At 36.9% G+C, this 21,609-nt stretch overlaps 1 protein-coding gene and 1 long non-coding RNA gene across 3 annotated transcripts; both read left to right on the top strand.

The window, feature by feature from the left end:
• The first annotated feature begins 6,033 nt into the window (after nucleotides 1-6,033).
• LOC134797468 (uncharacterized) lies at nucleotides 6,034-10,510 on the top strand. 2 transcript variants are annotated; one of them, XM_063769825.1, is made up of 5 exons: nucleotides 6,034-6,164; nucleotides 6,963-7,081; nucleotides 8,384-8,410; nucleotides 9,797-10,042; nucleotides 10,200-10,510. In XM_063769825.1, the coding sequence occupies exons 1-5, from the start codon at nucleotides 6,068-6,070 to the stop codon at nucleotides 10,335-10,337; spliced, it is 627 nt and encodes a 208-aa protein (XP_063625895.1). In that variant the 5' UTR covers nucleotides 6,034-6,067; the 3' UTR covers nucleotides 10,338-10,510. The 2 variants fall into 2 exon arrangements, with proteins under 2 accessions (XP_063625895.1, XP_063625810.1); XM_063769740.1 differs by having other exon boundaries at nucleotides 9,794-10,042.
• Nucleotides 10,511-18,289: 7,779 nt separating this feature from the next.
• On the top strand, nucleotides 18,290-19,820 carry LOC134797407 (uncharacterized). The gene is made up of 3 exons (XR_010145078.1): nucleotides 18,290-18,508; nucleotides 19,035-19,157; nucleotides 19,597-19,820. It is a non-coding gene; the product is annotated as an uncharacterized LOC134797407 (long non-coding RNA).
• The last annotated feature ends 1,789 nt before the right edge of the window (nucleotides 19,821-21,609 follow it).

Here is a 21,609-nt window from a genome sequence, read left to right as displayed (position 1 = left end):
AATTTATTTCAAGGAAAATAGTATTTAAAGACGTATACTTAGTTATTAAAAATAAATTTGTTTTATGATAACTTACACGGGTTGTTACCATGAATTAATTTTATTTGAACTCCCGATCAAATTAAATTTGTTTAATTTATTACTTTGGTTTTTCTGTACAGTAATACCTATTAAAATGTACCAAAGGGACTCCATTCGTTCATTATTCTCGTTTGACGTTGTTTGACGTAAATACAAAGGTGAAGTTACGTTTAGTGCCATCGGACTTAAAGTTTCAACAGTGTTGGTAGTAATGTTTACAAATTTGACACTTAATGCTTACGGCAGTAAGTTCTTTTCCGTACAAAACATTTATCTTGACTCAAAATTTACGTAAGCGTTTTTATCATCAATGCAAATTTGCCGCTAATGTCATTCTGACCCACATTTTGTTGACGTTTGTGTTCCGCTCTGTGTGTCTATTTCTAATATTAAGTCAGTGCGGCAAACGCATTGCTCTTAACGCTGCGTTTATAGCATAAAACAACCGCGCGCTTTAGTCCTGTAAAATCATAAATTAGATAATATTTCATTTGTACATTTTTTGTTTTAGTGCAATGCCCCTGTTGTGCATTATTATTATAGCCAAATATATTTATTTGTGATGGGTTTATACAATATTGTATATTAGATCAGAACTACATACTTAACTTATAATTTTGGATTTCACGGGCCTATAAATCCCGATCTTTTGATAGGCTTGCGTGGGGATATAGATCCAATATGTAGAGGCCCCTTGGAGAGCAGGCATTGGGACTATTGTAGAAAAAGTGAATAGTATACCGGTCTATGGATTGAAGTTTGGTTGGACAATGAGACTGGGTTATTGTAAAGAAGTCCGGACACCTGCCATAACAATGCTAACACACGATATCGAGGTGGTGACTTGCCGCTGACTAGATGGGCCCCTGAAACTGCCGTCGTGAAGACGACCAGGGGCAACATGGGTGTGAGTGGCTCAGGGGTGTCGAGAGGTGTGCGCCGCTTTCTACCCAGTGGCTGTTACCAGCCACTGTGCCAACTCGCGTCTTATGCATCTTTCACTTCCACGCCTGGAGCTTATAGCTCTAGCGACTCCTCTCTGGACGGCCAATGAAGCAGGCAGAGCTGAGAGTCCTGCGGGTCCCCTTGGGGTCCACTCCGACCGACGAAGACACGCCGGAGACGGAGACCCTGACCGACTTTCGGGAGCACTCGGGTCCGTGGGGTCGTTACTCCCCAACAGCTAAGCTGCCCTAACGTATAATAATTATTACTGTTTCAACAAATATCATAAACTGTCCCAAAGAAACTCTACATTATATTAATTAAAAATAACGTTTTCTCAAACATGCAATGAAATATTGTCATTAAGTTCCTTATAATAGGCTTCGAAGTAGCCCGTTTCGGGCGCAGTAGCTCGTGAGGACTGGGCAAATTAAAAAAAAAAAAACATTGTATAATTCGATTTCACTACTTGCTGGGATTTTTATAAAAGTAATATGAGTTTGTAAGTTATTTCTTCATTTAATTGCATGTTTGGGAAAAGCTCACTATACAAGCTTCGGCGTGAAAAGGGCTATTGCTAGTCTCATATCCATATCCGACTACGCTCAGCCGTCTTTACCTATTCGGCCGACAAGCCCTTCTTTCCCGGTCTATTCAGTAATGTACTATTACGTGATGTTCGTTATAGTTATTATACTTATTATGTACCTACGTGTTGCATTTGGCACGTCATATGATTTGTGCTATTGTGCGTGGGTGGTACCTAGTTATCACATCAGTTTATAGTTACAGTCTGACAAAAAAGAGTAGAAATTAAAAAGTGGCAATAGTGTAGTGCCACTTTTTAATTTCTACTCTTTTTTGTCAGACTATACTTAGAGTAGCAAAATATTTGACATTCGTTTTTATGAAATGACAATACTTAATTATATTTGTGTAAATATTTATTGACTGTCATAATTGTACACCATTTACATGGAAACATAATAGAGCCGCACCAAGAAAAGTCTGCAGCGGATTTGATAGCCCACGCAGTGTACCTAAGTGTTATTTATACGTCATAATTTCATAGAAGTTTGACGTTTAAAAATGACACTTGCACTGCGTGGGCTATCAAAATCGCTGCAGACTTTTCACGGTCTGACTCTAAGTGTCATGTTTGATTGACGAAAGTGTTAATAGAAATGTTTAAAATGATGTAAATTAAATTTTCGGTTAAGTCAGGTCTGCTGCGACACATTGGCAAGATTGCTATGGAAACGTAACCTTTAATAAATGGTGGCATTATCACACTTTGTCGTTGCCAAGTCGCTGCAGTCTTAACTTTAACTGGCCCTATAATGTGTTTTTGCACAAAAAATGTTAAGGTAATCAAAGAAATAAATTTTCACTAAATTGTGGTTCGTATGTTTTATTGGAACTTGGGAAAAGTAAAGTCTTAGCAAAATGTTAAGAGTCATGCCAGATTGCCAGGTACTACCATCTAGGTAGGTTATTTAACTGGGTATAGTTGGTCAAACCAATTTGTCAGTCAGTAAGACTATACTTTTCATCCTTTTTTTTTAGGTGCTAGTACTAGTACTGTAGTGTAAGACAAAGATAGTATGATTCTGTCTATGATTGAAATGAGACAGTCCTATGACAAACTATATTTACTTTTCTGGCATGACTCTTAACATTACCTTTAAAATAAAAGAAGAATACCTACTGTCAAAAAAGCTTTAATGACAGCCAATTGCTGTCACATTTTCAAAATCTTGGCATGATTTATTGGTTACGCAGGGCACTTGTATCCTGAATTATGCTGTATTGGCTGAACAATCCACCCAATATTAACAGCTATTATGAATTCAGGGAATTTCAGGCGGCCTGCAAGAAGTAAAATCTCACTGTAACACTCCACATAGAAGAAAGGTATGCTAGCTTTAATATCACTGTTCTGTACACGGGGTTAGCCAAGAAGCATTTAGAGCTATATGAAAATTTATTATAGGAACCTACTTCTGCGCTCTTAGATAGAATCGCAAAGAAAAAATTAGTCTGTTCAGATTTTGTTACCACCAGGGGCCAAAAATTGGATTTAGGTACATCATTTTCAGGGATACTAAAAGATCACCGTTGGCTTAGCGATCATCTGGTGGAAATACTCCCGCAAATGGTACAAATTTCCGGTAAAGACAAAAGCTTTAACCTCCAATACCCAGAATGTTATTTAGACCGTACCTACTTACCTAACAGATATAGGTAGTCAACGCTGTCAGTAGATATGCGCCCAGTCGAGTCTTAAAGTAGGTAGCACCACTCTGTTGAATGCTGAATTTGTTTATCTACACTTGCAAAATAAATATACCAATTACCTCTACCTACTCTATCATGTCGTGTTGCAATAGTCTCCACATTTATCATATTACAGCACTACAGTGCCTACGACTGAGGAATACCTACGACTCAATGAGGAGGAACAGGGCGCCTAGCCAAGATAATAATCGTTTGCGCCGTAGCTACCGAAACGACTTCAGAGCTCTCTATCGCAGTAATATGGAAGAGTGATAGAGAGACATTAGCAAACGATTGTCACCTTGGCTAGGCCCCTATACGAGCTTATCGTTCGATGTTGTTTCCAGGCGGAACGATGATATGCTTGGCGAAAATGGTTCTTACGATACTAGCGGCTATTATCCTGTCGCCATATGTCATCCAACGTACCTGTACTTCGCGGTCTACGCGGCCCAGCGCTTCGGTGTGCATGCATCGCTACAACCCTAATAAATATTGACAGTACATTCATCTTTTGTATAATTTAGATTCACTGATAATTATTAATTTGGCGATAATGAACCTTACGGTGCTAGCAGCTATTGTATTGTCACAGGTCTGTCGTCATCGTCATCTTCCATCGATACTGTTGCAATATGCCGTCTTCATGGCTCAATATTAATAGGTATGTCTCTTTCTATAAAACGTAATTAAACTATTATCAATAGGTACGTTACCAACGATGAAAGTAGGTATCAGTGGTTTGCGTGTATTATTATTTTATCGCAAGCTAACCTTAAACATTTTTTTCAGATTCTGAAACTATGCTTCCGTTTCCATTCAGAACCCTTATTTATACGATTTACAGAACTGGAGAAATTACTACGCTTAACTTAATAAGGTAGGCACAGGCACTGGGATAATATTCTCGTACGCAACATGGAACAGTAAATATTACCAATTACTGTGCCATCTGTCTAATAAATGGCTTTGTAAACCTTGTAACAAATGATCAATTTCGGTAGGATTTTCGATACATTGTGACATTTGAACGTCTATAAAGCCCTTCCCTTATGTAATAACTTTCATTGTTTTTCAGATAACAATAATAACCTGGCTATCCTGAAACTAAGTATTTGATTTTAATATTCATAAATATTGGTAAACCACTTGCACGTTTTAAAGATACCAAACGAAATCATCTGAACAAGGTCAGTTTTGTTCTTTGTAAAGCCCGCTCCACACTCGTGCATGAATCGGGGCGCGAAGCCGCGAACAAGAGTGTGGAGCGAGCTTAACAGTAAAATAAAATAAGATAGGACGCTTTGAGGTTTATTTGTAGGTACTCTATTTTTTATGGTGATTCATCGGCGGCCTTTGTCCTGAGGCGTGAGGCAAGGTTGCGTTTTGGCGCCAACACTCTTTTAAATTTTCTTTTCGCCTCGTAACCTCCTGAGTCCCTGAGGCCTTTATAAAGGATTTAATCCAAATCGAATTTTGGGGACTCATGCAGGAGGTGCGATGTCGGTGTGCATCTCCATACAAGAAAGGATGGGGAAAGCCATTCAACGTTAATAACCACCTAAAATCGAGTAGAGGAAGCGCTATGATGTGTTAGCCCGTGAACTGCTATATGCTGATGATGCTGCACTTGTTGCAATTCAGTCAATGTAAACTGTAGACTACTTCCTTAAAATACCTCCTTAGACGTTGCAACTATCACCTGCAAAGATGCTGTGGCCAACGATGATAATGATTTTTGTAGGTGCTTAAATTCAGTTTATAGCGCGGAAGAGTAAATATCCATGCAATAGCAGGCGTGGCTCACTCCGCGATTTCGTCGCTTTGCTACAGGTAGCTAAAAGTACATCCGTTCCACACCAATTTTAGGGAAAGCCATAAGCCGCGCGTGGCGCTGTCGCCATCTAGCTACCATATCTGTGCTGATCGTAACAGACGCGTTTTGCTAGAGAGTGAGTCTTCTGTACCTAGTACTATTATTTATTCTGTGGCAATAGTTGTATGTGCAAGATCCTTTTTTCTCTTCGACGTATTCCGATCTTGGGGGAGTCTTCCAGTCTACATCCTGCTATCTCCAATAAGAGTGGCTGTCTTAGCCTACGGGTCATGAGGCATACGGCTACCAAGACCTGCCCAGTTCCATTTAACCTGCCGAAAAAAGTTATTAGTACCTATATATAATCCCAGGAACGCTCTTGTTTGCTCACACGCAGTGACGCGATCTTTCAGTAAAAGCATTTGAAATAAACTGGTTGAGCTAGCGTCAGATTTTTTCTCGCACATTCTGCGCATTGTCTTCATATATTTTTTAACAATGAGGACGTTTACGTTACTTCCCGTCAGATAGTTTATAAACAGAGTGCAGTTCGCTGTCACAACATCGCCCTGTACCATGTAGTAGTAACCTCTTACAGTTCTACTGAGCATATTATAGAAATCTATATTTCATAGAAATTTTGGCATCGACCGTTAGAGCGCTTATCAATATGTATCAGAATGCTAACCTACCTATGTATCTCAAGCCGAAGGCAGGTACCTGACAGCGACACGTGTCGCTTACACTGTGTGAGTAAAAAAACAGTAAGGTCAGTTTTGTACCTATTTAGAGAAGATTAATAAACAGTCTGAATTTCCTTGTAAAACCATTTGCGCCATACAACCCAGCAGTTTCGGGACTGCACGTGGCCTGAAAAGGTCGACTGCAATAATAGGTCGCAATATTTCAGTATCGTGGTACGGGGCAGGATGCAAGCTCGCATATATCATGGCAAGAAGGCGCATGCTCGCGAGTGCAAGTGCAAGAAGTGCATCAATCTCGGCTTCGTCACGTTGTGTTGCGGCTGTCACTGCGCGTTTAAAAGGTACATAGAAAGCATAACAGATGAATTGAACTGCTTAAATATGTTTTAGATATTATGTTCCGACATTGTTCAGACGCGTCCTAGTATTACGCAAAATAGCCATTGTGCTACATAAGCGCAAATGGCGCTATACACCTTTCAATAAAATTAATAGATTGGGTAAACTTATTAGTTAAATCACCACAATGTAAAAACTTATTCATAAAAAAAAAAATCAAGGATCAGTTAATTGGTTTGTACATTCGTGTAAGTAGTTAATTTATATTCCATTTACGTTTAGTTTAGGTAGGTACCAAACCTTCAATAACAAGCCTCATTTTGTCCATAAATTTTAATTATCGATCGTCTACAGCAGGCTATGTTTTTGGATATCGTGTCGTATGTAGAGTTGCATCGGGATGCAGCACATTCGGGGACTATGTGCCTAACTTTGTGTAGATACTCTTGGCTTCTGTATAATATAGGTAATTATTAGAGATTAGAGATTCGGCTGATACTGAACCTCAGTTGGGCTAAAACTGCCTACGCTGAAAACAATTTCATCCAGGTTCGCGGTTTGCACTCATAACGTGTTTTTGACCCTTCTCCTCCCGACTGACCGGGAATGTTTATGAAAAGAAACGTCTTATAAAAAAAGTCCCTTAAAAAAATAGTTTATTCGGTAAATATTCGGCAGTTCGAACCGACGAACTATTCGGCCGAATACGAATATTGAAAAATATGCCGAATAATTAGGTACCGAATATTCGGCCCATCTCTAAATTCTCTAATGATTAATATGTTTGCTATGTATTCAAGAACTACGGATAATCCCGATAAAAACACGATCACGTACTGAAGAAATGTGGACGATCATGAGCTTGGGAGGCATGGCGAAGGTGGTGATGGTGCTCTGCATGCTGGCCGGAGTTCACCAGGTCAGTGACATCTGAAATAGTTATTAGTTTTACAAGGGGGCAAAGTTGTTGTTTAACCGCTCGTGCTAATTAGGGCTTCCAAATACCGACCTTCTTTCAATACCGGTATTAATACCGAAAATGTCTTCATCAATACCGGGATCCCGGGATCCCGGTATTGACTATGAATCACTTAATTTTTTAGATTTTTATTAAAAAAAAGCTCACTGTAACACCAGATACGTTTGTCCTTAGCTCAGGATATTAAACAATAATCGCCATCTGCAGTAATTAACATTTGACCCTCCATTCCATCCATTTTTAGTTCAACCTAATAAACCCGCCAACTAGATATATTCAAATTTGCCGCAAAAAATGAGTTTGCCATACTACAATTCCTTGCTCATTTCTTTCCACTTTTCGATATAAGTTTAAGAACTAATTATATTAATATCATATCCTGAACATCAGAATTCATCACCAAATATTTATCTAACGCATATGCACAGATCTTGTTTCAATTAAATGAGGTCAAGATGCCAGTTAAATGCGTCTAACGTGTAGTAATCTTCTTGATACAGCCGAATTTAATCATTTAAATGGATATTAAACGGTATAATCGGCACATTTTCCTTGTTTTTGAAAATACCGGGATCCCGGTATTGCGTTAAAAAATACCGGTATTGAAAAATGCGTTTAAACAGACGGGATCCCGGCATTGGAAGCCCTAGTGCTAATATTGATACCCGAGCAAGCGTCGAAAAATGGAATCTTGAGCGTTGCGAGGGTTTCAAAGCACGAGAGTTAAACAAAATTTGCCCCCGATGTGAAACACAAAAAGTTTTTCACCACACCAACCCGAAGCAAATATTAAATGTAAAATATCAAATAAAATCAAACCAAATCAAATCCAAATGAATGTTATTAAATATTTATCATCCAAAATCATCATTTAAAAGTCAATTCTACCAGCAAGCATAAGAAAACAACTCAAAATTTGCATTTGATTACTTTGCCTCAGATATGAATAAAATGCAACTTTGCTATCAGTTTTTGAAGTGCAAAGTAAGCCTTTCCGAGCTGTGGTGTGGTGAAAAATGAATTTCAGTTTCGGTTAAAAATTAAATCACACTTTGTTGATGTGATTTTAAAGTGTGAAGCCGAAAAATAAAGTGTAAGTAGGTACCTACCCGCTATTCCAGAGAAGTATAAGATATAAATAAGGTAATGAATAAACGTGATCGATTTTTTTTTAATTAAAAACTTAAACGAGGACTGTTTTTAAACCTGGGTGCAAAAATAACATTAAGTTCTGTTTTTCAGGCTTCAGCGGGTTGCAAACATTGCTCAGTAAGTATTAAACAACACTTGAAACATGTGATATTCGCAACCAAAAGCAATAAATACCTAAATAAATATTATAGGGACATTCTTACACAAATTGACTAACTAAGTCCCAACGGTACCGAATACTTATAGGTAAGTATGTGGACACGGTACAGAATAGATGTAGGTAAGTAGTGCATGAATGTTTCCAACGTATTTTCTCGGAAACGTTCGTATTTGTCATGCTTCTTCAGTCAACCTCAGTACTTTTTGTACCGAGACTATGATACAATGTACATCGTTCGTACGTTTCCGTGAAAACACGATGGGAAATAATGATGCACTACCTACCTACCTAAGGTACGTACATGTATCTACCTAAGGTACGTACATGTACCTACTTAAGGTACAGATGTAGTGCATCATGATCATTGTCGGTTGTCAATAAGGCGCTATTTCCATATAGCTTCAATTTGAAATCAACCTTATCGACAAACGACAAACGACAATGTGGTTGACAACGTCACATACCTAATTACCTATACTTAAAAGTTACTAAAGGAAGGTTGTAAGGTTGCTATCCCCCTCGCATAGTGGCATGTGCATGGGTGCAAGGACGGGACAGCAATATAATAAAATTAGTACCTATAATTACGCGCGTGGAATAGAATATATTGATAGGAAATGGCGGGTCAATGTACGAATTTCTTTGTGCTTTGCGTCCTTACTTTACCTATACCATTCTCACGCTTTAATACAAACTTTAATGTGTTAAATTACACCTCTTTAGGGCCACTTGCACCATCCCACTAACCCGGATTTAAGCGGTTAAACCGTTAACCCAGTGTCAAATTGTACTGGTGTGGTAACCATGGTAACTCCATGTTTAACGGGTTAACCCTGGGTTAGTGGAATGGTGCGAGTGGCGCTTATTGGACTAATATCCTCAATTAACAAACTCCTTCCATATACAATACAATAGTACTTTATTGTTGAGTAATGAAAAATAAAAGAGATGGTTTCTGAATCACTACACTTTATAAAACAAAGTCCCCCGCCGCGTCTGTCTGTTTGTGTGTAGGATGTATGTTCGCGATAAAGTCAAAAACTACTGAACGGATTTTCATACGGTTTTCACCTATCAATAAAGTGATTATTGAAGAAGGTTTAGGTATACAATCTGTTTAGGTTTTGTGTAACTCGTGCGAAGCCGGGGTGGATCGCTAGTGTAAGATAAAGGCATACCTACTATTAACTTTGCCAGAGTTAACAACTATTCTCGAATTTTCTTAATCAGTACCTTAGTTATTGTTATTTACAAATAATACAATCCGTACCTTTGTTATTGTTATTTACAATTAATTATTACCTATATAGTCTTTATATACCTCCCTACCATTATATTAGCAGATGGTAGGCAAAGAAGAGAAAGCCATGTTCCGCTCCCATTCCGACGCCTGCATGGCCACGTCCAAAGCGGACCCCGGACAAGTGGACGCCCTGAGCCGCGGCGAATTCTTGGACACTCCCCAGCTGAGGGCTCACGTGCACTGCGTGCTGATGAAGTGCAAGGTGGTCGGCAAAGACGGCAAGCTGCAGAAAACGGCCCTCTTTGACAAGCCCGCTGTGCGTGGGAACGGAAAGGATGTCGCTAAGGTGATTTATTTTATTAACCTTTTGACTGCCACAGTCGGCTTTGGCTCTCATTGTAAACTGCTAGCTAGGTTTCTAACATGGCGACAAGATAAGGCCCTATATTAGGCCTGTCGTCTTGAGTACCATCGGTTAACTGTGGCTTTATTACTGTCTTTAGATCCTGGAGAACTGCGCCGAGCACCAGTACGGCGACACGCCCGAGGACCGTACCTGGAACTTGTTCCGATGCGCCTACAATAAGAAAGCTATTCTCTTCGACTACATGCCCAACGCAATGAGCACTCTGGAAGTATAGCGCCAATGACTAGTACCTACACAAAAGACATCATTATCGCTAGTGTTGCCTCATCGATAAATGCCGCTATTGCTATACTGTGTATCTTGTTATCATTTCCAATTCTATTACTGAACTTGCAACAATGTAAATTAGTTGTGATTCCCCCTAATAAAATAATAATTCAAAATCTCTATCACGTTTTAATTTGCTGAAGCGACGGTAGAGCAGAATTTTCTCAGGTACCCCTAGACACATGGATATAATATTCTCCAATAAATACATTTGAATTTGAACTATTAATGGTTCACACCAGAGTAATAGATAGACCTTAGACAATTACACTTTTAGGTAAACGGTATTTCAAACATCTTTGCTCAAATCTGAATGTATTGTTCCTATGTACCTAAATAGATAATATTCGGGGCAAAACATAGATCGTTACATGATTACACACTCATGTCACTCACTGATAAATACCTACCTACTAACTTAACAACGGCAATTTAATTTTTAACAAGCAGAAACGTCTGCGAACGATGCTATTAAGCTTAGAATAAATTTAAAAGTGGAAAAATTACTGTCCTGGGTGAGACTTGAACTCACGGCCTCTGGATCGATACTCCAGCGCTCTGCCATCTGAGCCACCAAGACCTCATCCATAGCCAGCAAATCTTTCCTCCATATTATGGGTCAAGGGGACCCTAGTGACATCTACCGTAAGAGTGTTACACTTCTTAAACACAGTAACAGGACAGTAATTTTTCCACTTTTAAATTTATTCTAAGCTTAACGGCAATTTATTCGTGGTTTTGCCTTCTAAGAATCTCAACGGGTTCGAGAAGCATATCGGCCTTTGCTGATGATGTGTCGCAATTTCCGGAAATTGTTTAGGTACTAGTCCGAAACATTTGAAGGAAAAATATTGTATGTATACCTAATAATTATTCAACAAATAATAGTAAATTACAGTTATTGTTATACGTAACGCAATCCATAGTTAACAGTTTCTACGCTTAGGTAACCCGTATGTTACCTACATATTCGTAGGTATACCTATTTTTTGCAGGCAGAATAGGGTAGTCAAATCAGTTTCACACGCACTATTGTTCCTTGGGTTAAACTAATCTGCCACTATTTCCCATTTATTTTGAAGCTGATATCGGATGTGACATCAACAGGTACAGTGATAGGTAAATACAGTAACTAGGTACAGTTATGGATTCGTCACAGTGTCAACAGCCGCCGCCAGCTATTGAATCAATGCGAAACCGTCACTGAATTCTCATGATATTCATGATTAATGTTAATGGGAACCGTAACACGCCGCAATAGACAGTTTCGGCAAAATAGGTTATTTGTTTTACAAGTTGGCAAAGTTGTTGTATAACCCTTCATCCTAATATAGTTATCCGAGCAAACGAAATTGAACCACGAGCATAGCGATAATTTAAAGGCAGAAATGTTGAAAAAACTTTGTGTGTGATATAATTAATTAAGACGTTTACTGCGGTAGGAAGTCGAAATACCCCATGAAAATGTGGTCAATAAGAGTTACACTATATTGTCTCAGCGAAGGTGGAAACCACACAGGAGACACTCGTAATAATTTTTTCACAACACCAGCTCGGAAAGGCTTACTTTGCACTTCTAAAACGGATAGCAAAGTTGCACTTTGCTATCAGTAATTCACATGTGAGGCAAAGTAATCAAATGCAAATTTTGAGTTGTTTTCTTATGTTTGCTGGTAGAATTGACTTTTAAATGATGATTTTGGATGATAAATAAGGTAACGGGCCCCAAGATCGTGTTAGTACGTTATTTCGTTAGTTTTGTTTCTGGCGCAAATAATAAGGAATTCAAATATTTTTTATTCAAATTATACATATGAAAAAATCTGTACCTACCTATTATATAATCTCGTCAATAAAACAATAACCAATATTTTAGTGATTAAACTGAGAGTAATACGACGGTCGAAACTGTCAGACGGCCGCGAACAGCTGTGTTGTAGTTATGCGTGCACTTTTTTTAGGCGTAAGGTGCGCGCTCTCACTTGTTAAGCTTATAGGAAGGAAAAGCTAAACCCATTCGAATAAAAGTTTTTGGGAGTGTTTCTGTGGGTTCCTTAGTAATTGATTAGATAAGAAAAAAGATTGAATATATGCATAGAAATACCTTAAAATTGCAATAAATCGACTCAGGAAATAGCGGTCATTTTATTTTACGTGTGTCTCCTATTTCGTGCCACTAACGAATCAAGGGTTTTCTAGATACATTGTGAGTGCTTGTTTTTAAATATAACAACGAAGATAATTAAAAAAATAAATTAAAAAACATTTAATGTATTTCATGAAGTTTCGTATGAGCGAAATTCGGTATATGTTTTTTCACTAGAATTCTCATAAAACGAGTTTGAATGTGACCCGAGTTTAAAAAATTAAGGTATATTCCACGTATATTCTCATATTAACTACTAGCACAATTTTATTTATAATTCAATTTATTTGATTTATTTTTGTGTAAGTATGTTTATATTTAATGTATAAGATAGTTAATTTTTTTTTGTAATTTATTTATTTATTTATTTTTTTTTTATTTGTATAGTTCGGCTTTTAATCAAGTATTAAAGTACCCATATGGTTTACAAAGTCTTAATTCAACCATTAAAGTCGACGAGTGCAAAAAACTTTAAGCTAGCTCTCAATTTAACATTTTTTTTAAATATTATTTTTAATTTGACCTTACAATTACTCGTAAGTAGGTAAGACCGTTAAATATTTAAAATGATTATCAGCAAATTATCACCAAATGTATTCCGAAACAGGGGACACGAATTCACGAACTTAGGAGCCGAGCTAAACTTGTATCACGAAATGGGAGCCAAATAAGAGGTTCACGAAAAAATTCAAAAAAAAAAGTTTCAACTAAAAACCTATAGTTTATACATTAAATTATTAACAAAGAACTAATATAACTTACTCAAAAGCTTTCAAGGTATTGATATGCTTAGTAATATTAAAAAAAAATATACAAACTCTCAAGGGCCTTAACCTGCCGAAACAGGGGCCCTTTACCTTATTTAATAACATTCATTTGAATTTGATTTGGTTTGATTTTGTTTGATATTTTACAATTCATATTTGCTTCGGGTTGGTGTGGTGAAAAATTTTGTGTTTCACTCGGGGGCAAATTTTGTTTAACCCTCGTGCTTTGAAACCCTCGCAACGCTCAAGATTAAATTTTTCTAACCACTCGCTACGCTCGTGGTTCAATTTTGGAATCCTTCGCTTGCTCGGGTATCAATATTAGCACGAGCGGTTAAACAACAACTTTGCCCCCTCGTAAAACAAATAACTATTAACAACTTCTCATCAACCGTCTGAATTATGCGGTGTATCTATAGGTCCCTATTGTTAATAAACCTAGCAGAAATGTCGCTGCTGACCTGCTGACTATAGTGACTATACCCATACAATATTCATCTAGGTAATACTTAAAGGACCAGTTTGTATTTACATCTTCAACTAGTCCTTTATGCAACGGTGCCAAATCAGCATGTCATTAGCAACATTCACCGGAGGCACAGCAAGTGTGAACTGGCCCGTGAGATCAGCAGTGGGCGGCAGCGGCAGCCCACGGTCCCGCTGCAGTAGCAGAATGCCAGTATCGTGTGAGCCTCGCTCCTGAACGCCATCTTGGATTTTTAATCTGTTGAGTTCTTAATGACATTTACGCGCCAAACTTGAATGGTGAATTTGAATAAGCTTTTCTAGTGACTTATTTAGCCGATTGATTGCCTAGTTTTATTGTGATTTGTGTTGTGATTGATTATGAGCTTTGGATGCTAATGTATGGATTTGGAGAGAGTTTTTGGAATACTGCTGTGAAACGTAAGTTGATTGTTAATTAGGCAAAAGATATATAAATTATAAAAAAGTTAGGTAGGTATAGGGATACCGATGACTGACTAATGAAAAGTTTTCGGGCAGTTTTCCATCCAGCAGAGTGTTACGTACACTTTTCTACGTAGGCAAGAAGAAAGCCTACTTACCTACCTACATAGAAAAGATTTACTGACACTACTATTGTAACAGATTTTCTTAAGTGACAACCCTAACACTTTAGAAAATGCTGTAGGTATGCGACTTATAAGGAAAAGAGCAAAAACGGCTAGGTAACATTACATTATACCCACCCATTTTATACAAAAGTTTAAATAGCCCTGTATTTTAGAAGGGAACGCTATGATTATACTTACACTTTATATGGAAGTGATCCGTATTCCAACGCCTTACGGACTTTATTTCACTAGGTACTAAATCGACGAATGTTAGGAAACACTGGAGTAGGTACCTACTTAACTTATTTTAGCTATTAAAATTGCCAAAAAAGTGAGTTTAGTAATTATTTAAAAATTATTTGCTCAAAAACTCATGCGTATGCGGTAATGTATGCAGTAAAAAAAAAAATTGCCTTTAATATTTTTTAGAAAATCAAGTTTTTCGAAATAACTATGTCTCGTTGAAAACTTCCCTCGATTCCTCATTGAACCCAACATCAGAGCTGGGTTTTGACAAAAAATGAACCCTACTGTATGTAGGTAGGTATCTACTATTATAAAAAAATAGTTTTTAAAATCGGTCGAATAATGACGGAGTTATGATGTAACAAACATTTAAAAAACATACAACCGAATTGAGAATCTCCTCCTTTTGATATCTAGAAGTCGGTTAAAAATACTGGTCGTTTTATAAATTCCTGCTGTTAAGAGTAAGTAGATGAAGCAAACCATTCATACATTCAACTTGCATACTTTGACGAATATTTGCCAAGCGTGGGAATCGAATGCGCAACCCATTTGGGCATCATTCGAAAGCCTAAATCTTGCTGTAGGCAAATTAAGCAGGAATCCGGGACGGCTGCGGGATGCAAATTTGAATGTCTGGCGTGTAGTGAATGTTATGGATTTTTCTCTCGCATTCACATGACTGGAAAGGTACCTAATTAATTAATTATAGGTACTAATTAATTTAAATAGTTATTTGTTTTACAAGGCGGCAAAGTTGTTGTTACACCGCTCGTGTTAATATTGAAACCCGAGCAAAGGAATGAATCCATAATTGAACCAGGAGCGAGCGTAGCGAGTGGTTCGAAAAATGGAATTTTGAGCGTTGTGAGGGTTCCAAAGCACGTGGCTTAAACAAATTTGGCCCCCGAGTGGAACACAAATTTTTTCACCACACACCAACCCGAAGAAAATATTAACTGTAAGAAACAAAATCAAATCCAAATGAACGTCATTTAATATTTATTATTCAATATCATCCTTTGAAAGTCAATTCTACTAGCTAACATAAGGAAACAACTTAAAATTTGTATCTGATTACTTTGCCCCAAATGTGTTCTCTCTATGTTATTGAACAATTAAGAGAGCCTTTACCTGCTGATGTGGTGAAAACAAATGTTTCATCCGCCTTATCTAAATTAAAAATGTGGTAGCATAGGAAACATCGATGTAGGTATTATCTCCATTCACATCAAACGGTCCTATAACAACGGTCCTCTACATAATTTCGGAATAATGGGAACATTAGGGTCTACCTACACTAATGGCAAAATGGTTTATTTACCAGCAACTATACCTTAATAGATGTATTATCTGCCATCGTCAACACTGTCAAATGGCAATTCGTGAACCTTACTACAAAGGCATAAGATCCACATGTGGTCAGTTAACAGCCTTGCTGTAAATACAAGCCACTCTGTCCATCATACCTGCGTGCGCGCCGTGGGTGGCTGGAGGTTGGTCTTTTGGCGTTACACTCATAACCAAATATCGCCGATATGGCGTATCGCCCGTAAGGCCATACGGCACCTTTCGCAAGACCTGATTTAGGTTGGTTATAGTCATAACAGATTCCATAAATAACTTGGACAAAGCAGAGCATTAACTTGGCAAATGGTAATATGGTTATAAACTGATCCATTCGCTTTTTATTGGGATGCAAATTGTGGCGCTTTCACGCCATTTAGAGCACTAATATTATTTTATGAATATCTTGCAAGTTGGTAATGTAAACTTTAAAATGTAAGTACGTACGTAGGTAATAAGGTAGGAAGTTTATTAGCCTAAGTTACGAGACTAGGTAAACTACTTAGTACCAACTTACCTAACTAGATTTTGTAGTTTGTCCTCCTGATTTTATTCCATTCCATTAATATAGCATTTTTTGCAAAAAAAATAATGTAAATACAAGTTTTAATCGGACCATGACACCCGTAACGTCAAATATTTATTGTCTTCCAGAACAATTTGTCTTACTTATTGAAATCATATTACAGTAAGTTAAGTATCTTGCGCATGATTATTATTTGTTTATTGACATAATTATTAGAACCGACGCCAGTGGGCGCCACCCACAGCTACAGCCATGAATCATGAACGAATAAAGTGTAGATAATTAAATTAAAAATATACTCATATGTCGACAAATCACCAGTTGACATAATAAATCAACTATTGGTAGAGTTAGACCGAGAAAAGTTTGCAGCGATTTTGATAGCACACAGTGCAAGTGTTATTTACATATACGTCATAATTTCATAGAAGTTTGACGTTTAAAATAACATTTGCACTGCGAGGGCTATCAAAATCGCTGCAGACTTTTCTTGGTCTAACTTTATTAACTATTTTATGAGTAACTATAAGGTGAAAATACTTGACAGACTAATTTCAATAGTTGACGACTTGTGTGCAATTTCTGTTGGAATAATTGAGTTAATATGTAATTTTAATTAAGTTATATACCTACTTTGTTTTTATTAATAAGTAGGTACATAAAAGTGGGGATGAATTGAATATTTCCAAAGATCCTATAATTCTTTGTATGCTCATTAAATAGAGAAGTTGAAATTTTTCAATATAGTAAATTTTTCAATATGGGATAAAGTCGGACCAAAAAAAGTCTGCAGCGGATTTGATAGCCCACGCAGTGCAAGTGTCATTTATACGTCATAATTTCATAGAAGTTTGACTATAAAAATAACACTTTCACTGCGTGGGCTATCAAATCCGCTGCAGACTATTCTTGGTCTGACTCTACCTTACGATGTGGGGTATTGTTGGATGGGTCTTTCAAAATAAGGGCTTTGAAATATTCAGTGCATAGGTATCTCTGGAGACATTCACTCCAAAATTAAAACAAATGTGTCCACCGTGTAACTGTTGAAACGTATGGGCCAAAAATATTAAAAATCAGGAAAGTAAGACTTGACTTAAATTAATACAATGTAATGTAGGCCAATCATTAAGCACTTATTGGGTATTACAATCCATAGAGCGAGGGATAATTTTATCAGCTCATAAAAATCCACTCAAATATAGCTCTTATGTAAGGCCTCGTCTATTCGGCAGTGTCAGCAACAAAACGCGCTAATGTGTCATAATTGGTTACAGTCGATGACCGCACCTAGGTACAAGGTATCGTCAATTCGTCACTAATATGGCATGTAATGTATAAAGCTAAACGTAAATGTAGCTAGGTTGTACGTTCTTAGAAGTTCCTAAATATCTTACCTAATATCGAAATAACGTTGTTAACGTCCGGCTAGATATTTAGTACTTACCTACTCTTATGTAATAAATGTTTATCGAAAGACGACTAAATTTGATATTTAACGATTATGCTTATTTTCTAGCTTATTTTATGCGTGTATTTAGCATACAATATAATGTATAATATTGGTTGAATCAAATAACAGATAAGGGTAGAAATACTAGAAATAATTTATATAGAGTCTGTGCGGAAAGAGAAGAGTCGTGAAATGTATGGGATCTCATCATTATCCTATACATTCTACGATTCTTCACTTTCCACACAGACTCTACCTAACGGATCTTTGTACCGATGAAATAGGTGGGTTCTAACAGCTTCTTAAAAATAAAACTCTGTCTATGGAAGCCTTCATAGTATATGTCACGTCAAAATTATAAAAATGCAAAAACTAGCAATAATTTCCTTCTCATCTTCTGCTTAAAGGCCACCAGTTCGACAGGCGACATCTCCGCAGAACAACTCAGTGCATTACCACACGATACCTACCCATAATTTACCATGTCGCTATTGTTTGCTGTCATTGCGACCATCCTGATTTTCACAATATTCCGGGACTACTTGATTAGACTGCTGGTAACTAATAGAAGTAGATATCGAATGTATTTTAAGGCCGATAAGTGGTATTGTTAGTTGTAGACTTTCTTACAATTACTACACTCCACATGAAAAATTACTGTACGATCATAGAGAAAAAAAAATTACACCCCACTTTACCTTAAAAATATTGTACCTTATTGTACGACTTTTTCTAAATTATTGATTTATATATCCATGCCAAATTGCAGCTTTCTAGCACTAATGACCACGGAGCAAAGCCTCGGACAGACAGACGGACATGTCGAAACTATAAGGGTTCCTAGTTGACTTTAAACCTACCTATAGTTAGTAACTTATAGTAAATGCAATAGTTGACTGAGTCTACTATCTTCTTATTTTCGCGTACCAGACTGGTACCTTTTTAAATTCTTAAAACTCATTTTAGCTAAAATTATGTACGAGGTAACGTGCAATTACTACTAAGGTACTAATTTAGTAAAAACTTTTGTGCTTACGCTTACATTAAGAAATTTTGATTGAAGTTTAACGTTTTATTTTATAGGTATGCTCCGATCTGAATTCAAGACATAATGAAAAGAAAAAGGAATATGGATGCTTTTCTCTTTATCCCCAGGATAAAAAAAAGATATCGAGAGAGCAGACGAAAAAGGTCTATAATTGTAAGGTACTTAGGTCTATCCTCACAAAGGACTTATAGAAAATATCAGTGAACCATTTTTATCGAATTTCGTTCTGATGTTTTGGTATGACATACTACCTACTCACAACTTAATTTTTTATTATAAACTAGCTGTGTCTGCTGCGGTTGAGAGTGGCATTCGGTCTACGTAATTACCGCTCCATCCCTCCTTGTCAACGGTGGATTTCCAAAATAAAGTTGTCTACCTATGTCCTTTGACAATCACTAGTGTGCTTTCTGCATTCCAAATTTCTGTTCAATATTGATTCAGTACTGAATTAAATTTCAAAAAAATAACACACTGAGCTACTTTCGTGTTTATAATATTTTGTATGAAATTAAAGTAGGTAGTAGGATTTAATCTAAAGTCAAAATTATCTTCAGCTGTGTAGCTAAATTGTAAGCGTATTTTTTATCTCGCCAGGCATCCTTATCAAGCCAATGGTTCCCAAAACACAAGACGGACCCCCGAATCTTTGTTGACGACGAAGAGATTGGAAATCAGCCTGTAGTCAACTAATAACATTGTACCATACCTATGACCATACTTTGCTTGACTCAAAATTTACAGTAGGTATTTCTCTTTTATAATACCTCTACATACCCACATTGTCATGTGTTACTTCACTGTTGAAATATATTTGTATAAAATAACTCTGGATTTAATTTTAATTTTGATTAAAAATTCTTATTTCGTAAATAGGTACCGTCAGCAGCAGAAGTTGCTAAGCGGGTGAGGTGTTCAAAATTACCTTGACACGCTCTTATTCTCTTAATAATAAAGTCGCATCAAGATAATTTTGAACATCTCGTCCGATTAGCAACTTCTGCTGCTGACTGTAAGTACAATAAATCTTAATTGGACATGAGAGTTATGTAAACTCTTTAAAGAGGATTTTTACTTCCCGTCGACTTTGATGGTTGAATTAAGACCGTACTTTGGTATAAATAACAGTGTAATCCATACTTTCACTATGGGCTCCCGATTCTCCCGAATAAACTATAATGACTTTATTACGAAACACTTTAATGTAGGTACCTACTTTACTATAATGAATTTGATCAATCATGTGTCGCCACGGTCAAGAGGACAAAACCAAACGATAGAACGAAATACAACGAGCCTCTTTTTCATTCAGTGAACAGTAATTGTATCATTATCATCATTATACATATAATTATAGGCGAGCAGCTATTTAGCTGATGAGCCTATGTCACAGTGCAGTACTTACAGTGTTATTTCGTTTAATTTTTTTATACATTTTGGTTATAGATATTACTATATGTATAGTAGAAATAGTCTTATTTTAGTCGACTCAGAATTGTATACAATAGTAGAAGAATACAATAGAATAACTAGTATAGAATAGTAGTAGTAGGTAATCAAGCTTTTCAATCCCGTACTTACCTTACTTCTCTCACTCTTAGCATGATGGATAGGTATACATATAACCCAGTAATCTAATTCCTTAATTAAAAGCGTAGAGCGACTAGAGCTAGCTGCGCGAAAATTTGAAGTCCCCCGGGTTAGTAACTATTTTGGTGACAGAACTCTTAGGAAAAGAGTTCCGTATTTCCTGAATAGTCTACCCGAGAACATTCGTCATGAGCCAAATAAAAATAAGTTTAAAAGCGCCCTAAAACTGTACCTATTGCAAACACTTAAGTGACAGTTGCACATGTGCAAGTGCCACTAAGTGTTTAGATGTAAAAGATTTAATAATAATTTAAAATTAGTACACAATTAAATACATGTGTATGTAGAGACTCTTACCTGCAGGCAAACTGTAAATACAGTTTTGCAGGGACCTGTTCTATTATATGTTCTGTACTGTGTGTTAATAATAATAAATAATAATAATAATAATATTTAGCCCGTCATTATAATAATTGCGTAGGACTAAGTGCAAATCGCGGTAATGCCATTTCGCGCCAAAAATACCAATGAGTAACCGATTACCGAAGATGGCGGTTAAGATGGCGACCATAAACCATAACAGGCAAGACAATGTTGGCATCGGCGAGATGCAAAATGGGCAAAATGGCCATTGACAGGGCATAAGGAAATAACTCGAGGACGGCCAAAACGCGGACAATTTATCGACCACTATTTTTGGTGTGATCAGATTGTTATAACTAAATTGGCTTTTATTGAATACTTACTTATTGGGGAGTTCTGATTGTGGTTTTGGCATGACTGCGTAGGTCTTTAGCTTGCAGAATAATGATGTTATATTCACAATATGTACTCATGTACCTATTTAAAAGCACCAAATATAGTAAGTAGTAAGAGTAATTTTAAGAGTTTTTGCTACCCATAGCTCCTAGAAGAGTAGGCATGTATATTAGAGTAATAGTCTGGAATAAATCGCTTTTTAGCGATAGATATAGGTAGGTAGGTTACCTATTGACTAGGACTTGTATACTGTGTGCGTGT

This window comes from Cydia splendana, chromosome 1 (assembly GCF_910591565.1).
Source record: "Cydia splendana chromosome 1, ilCydSple1.2, whole genome shotgun sequence".
Classification (NCBI taxonomy): Eukaryota; Metazoa; Arthropoda; class Insecta; order Lepidoptera; family Tortricidae; genus Cydia; species Cydia splendana.
The sequence above is the reverse complement of the archived record's forward strand: the minus strand, read 5'-3'. Positions and strand labels throughout refer to the sequence as shown.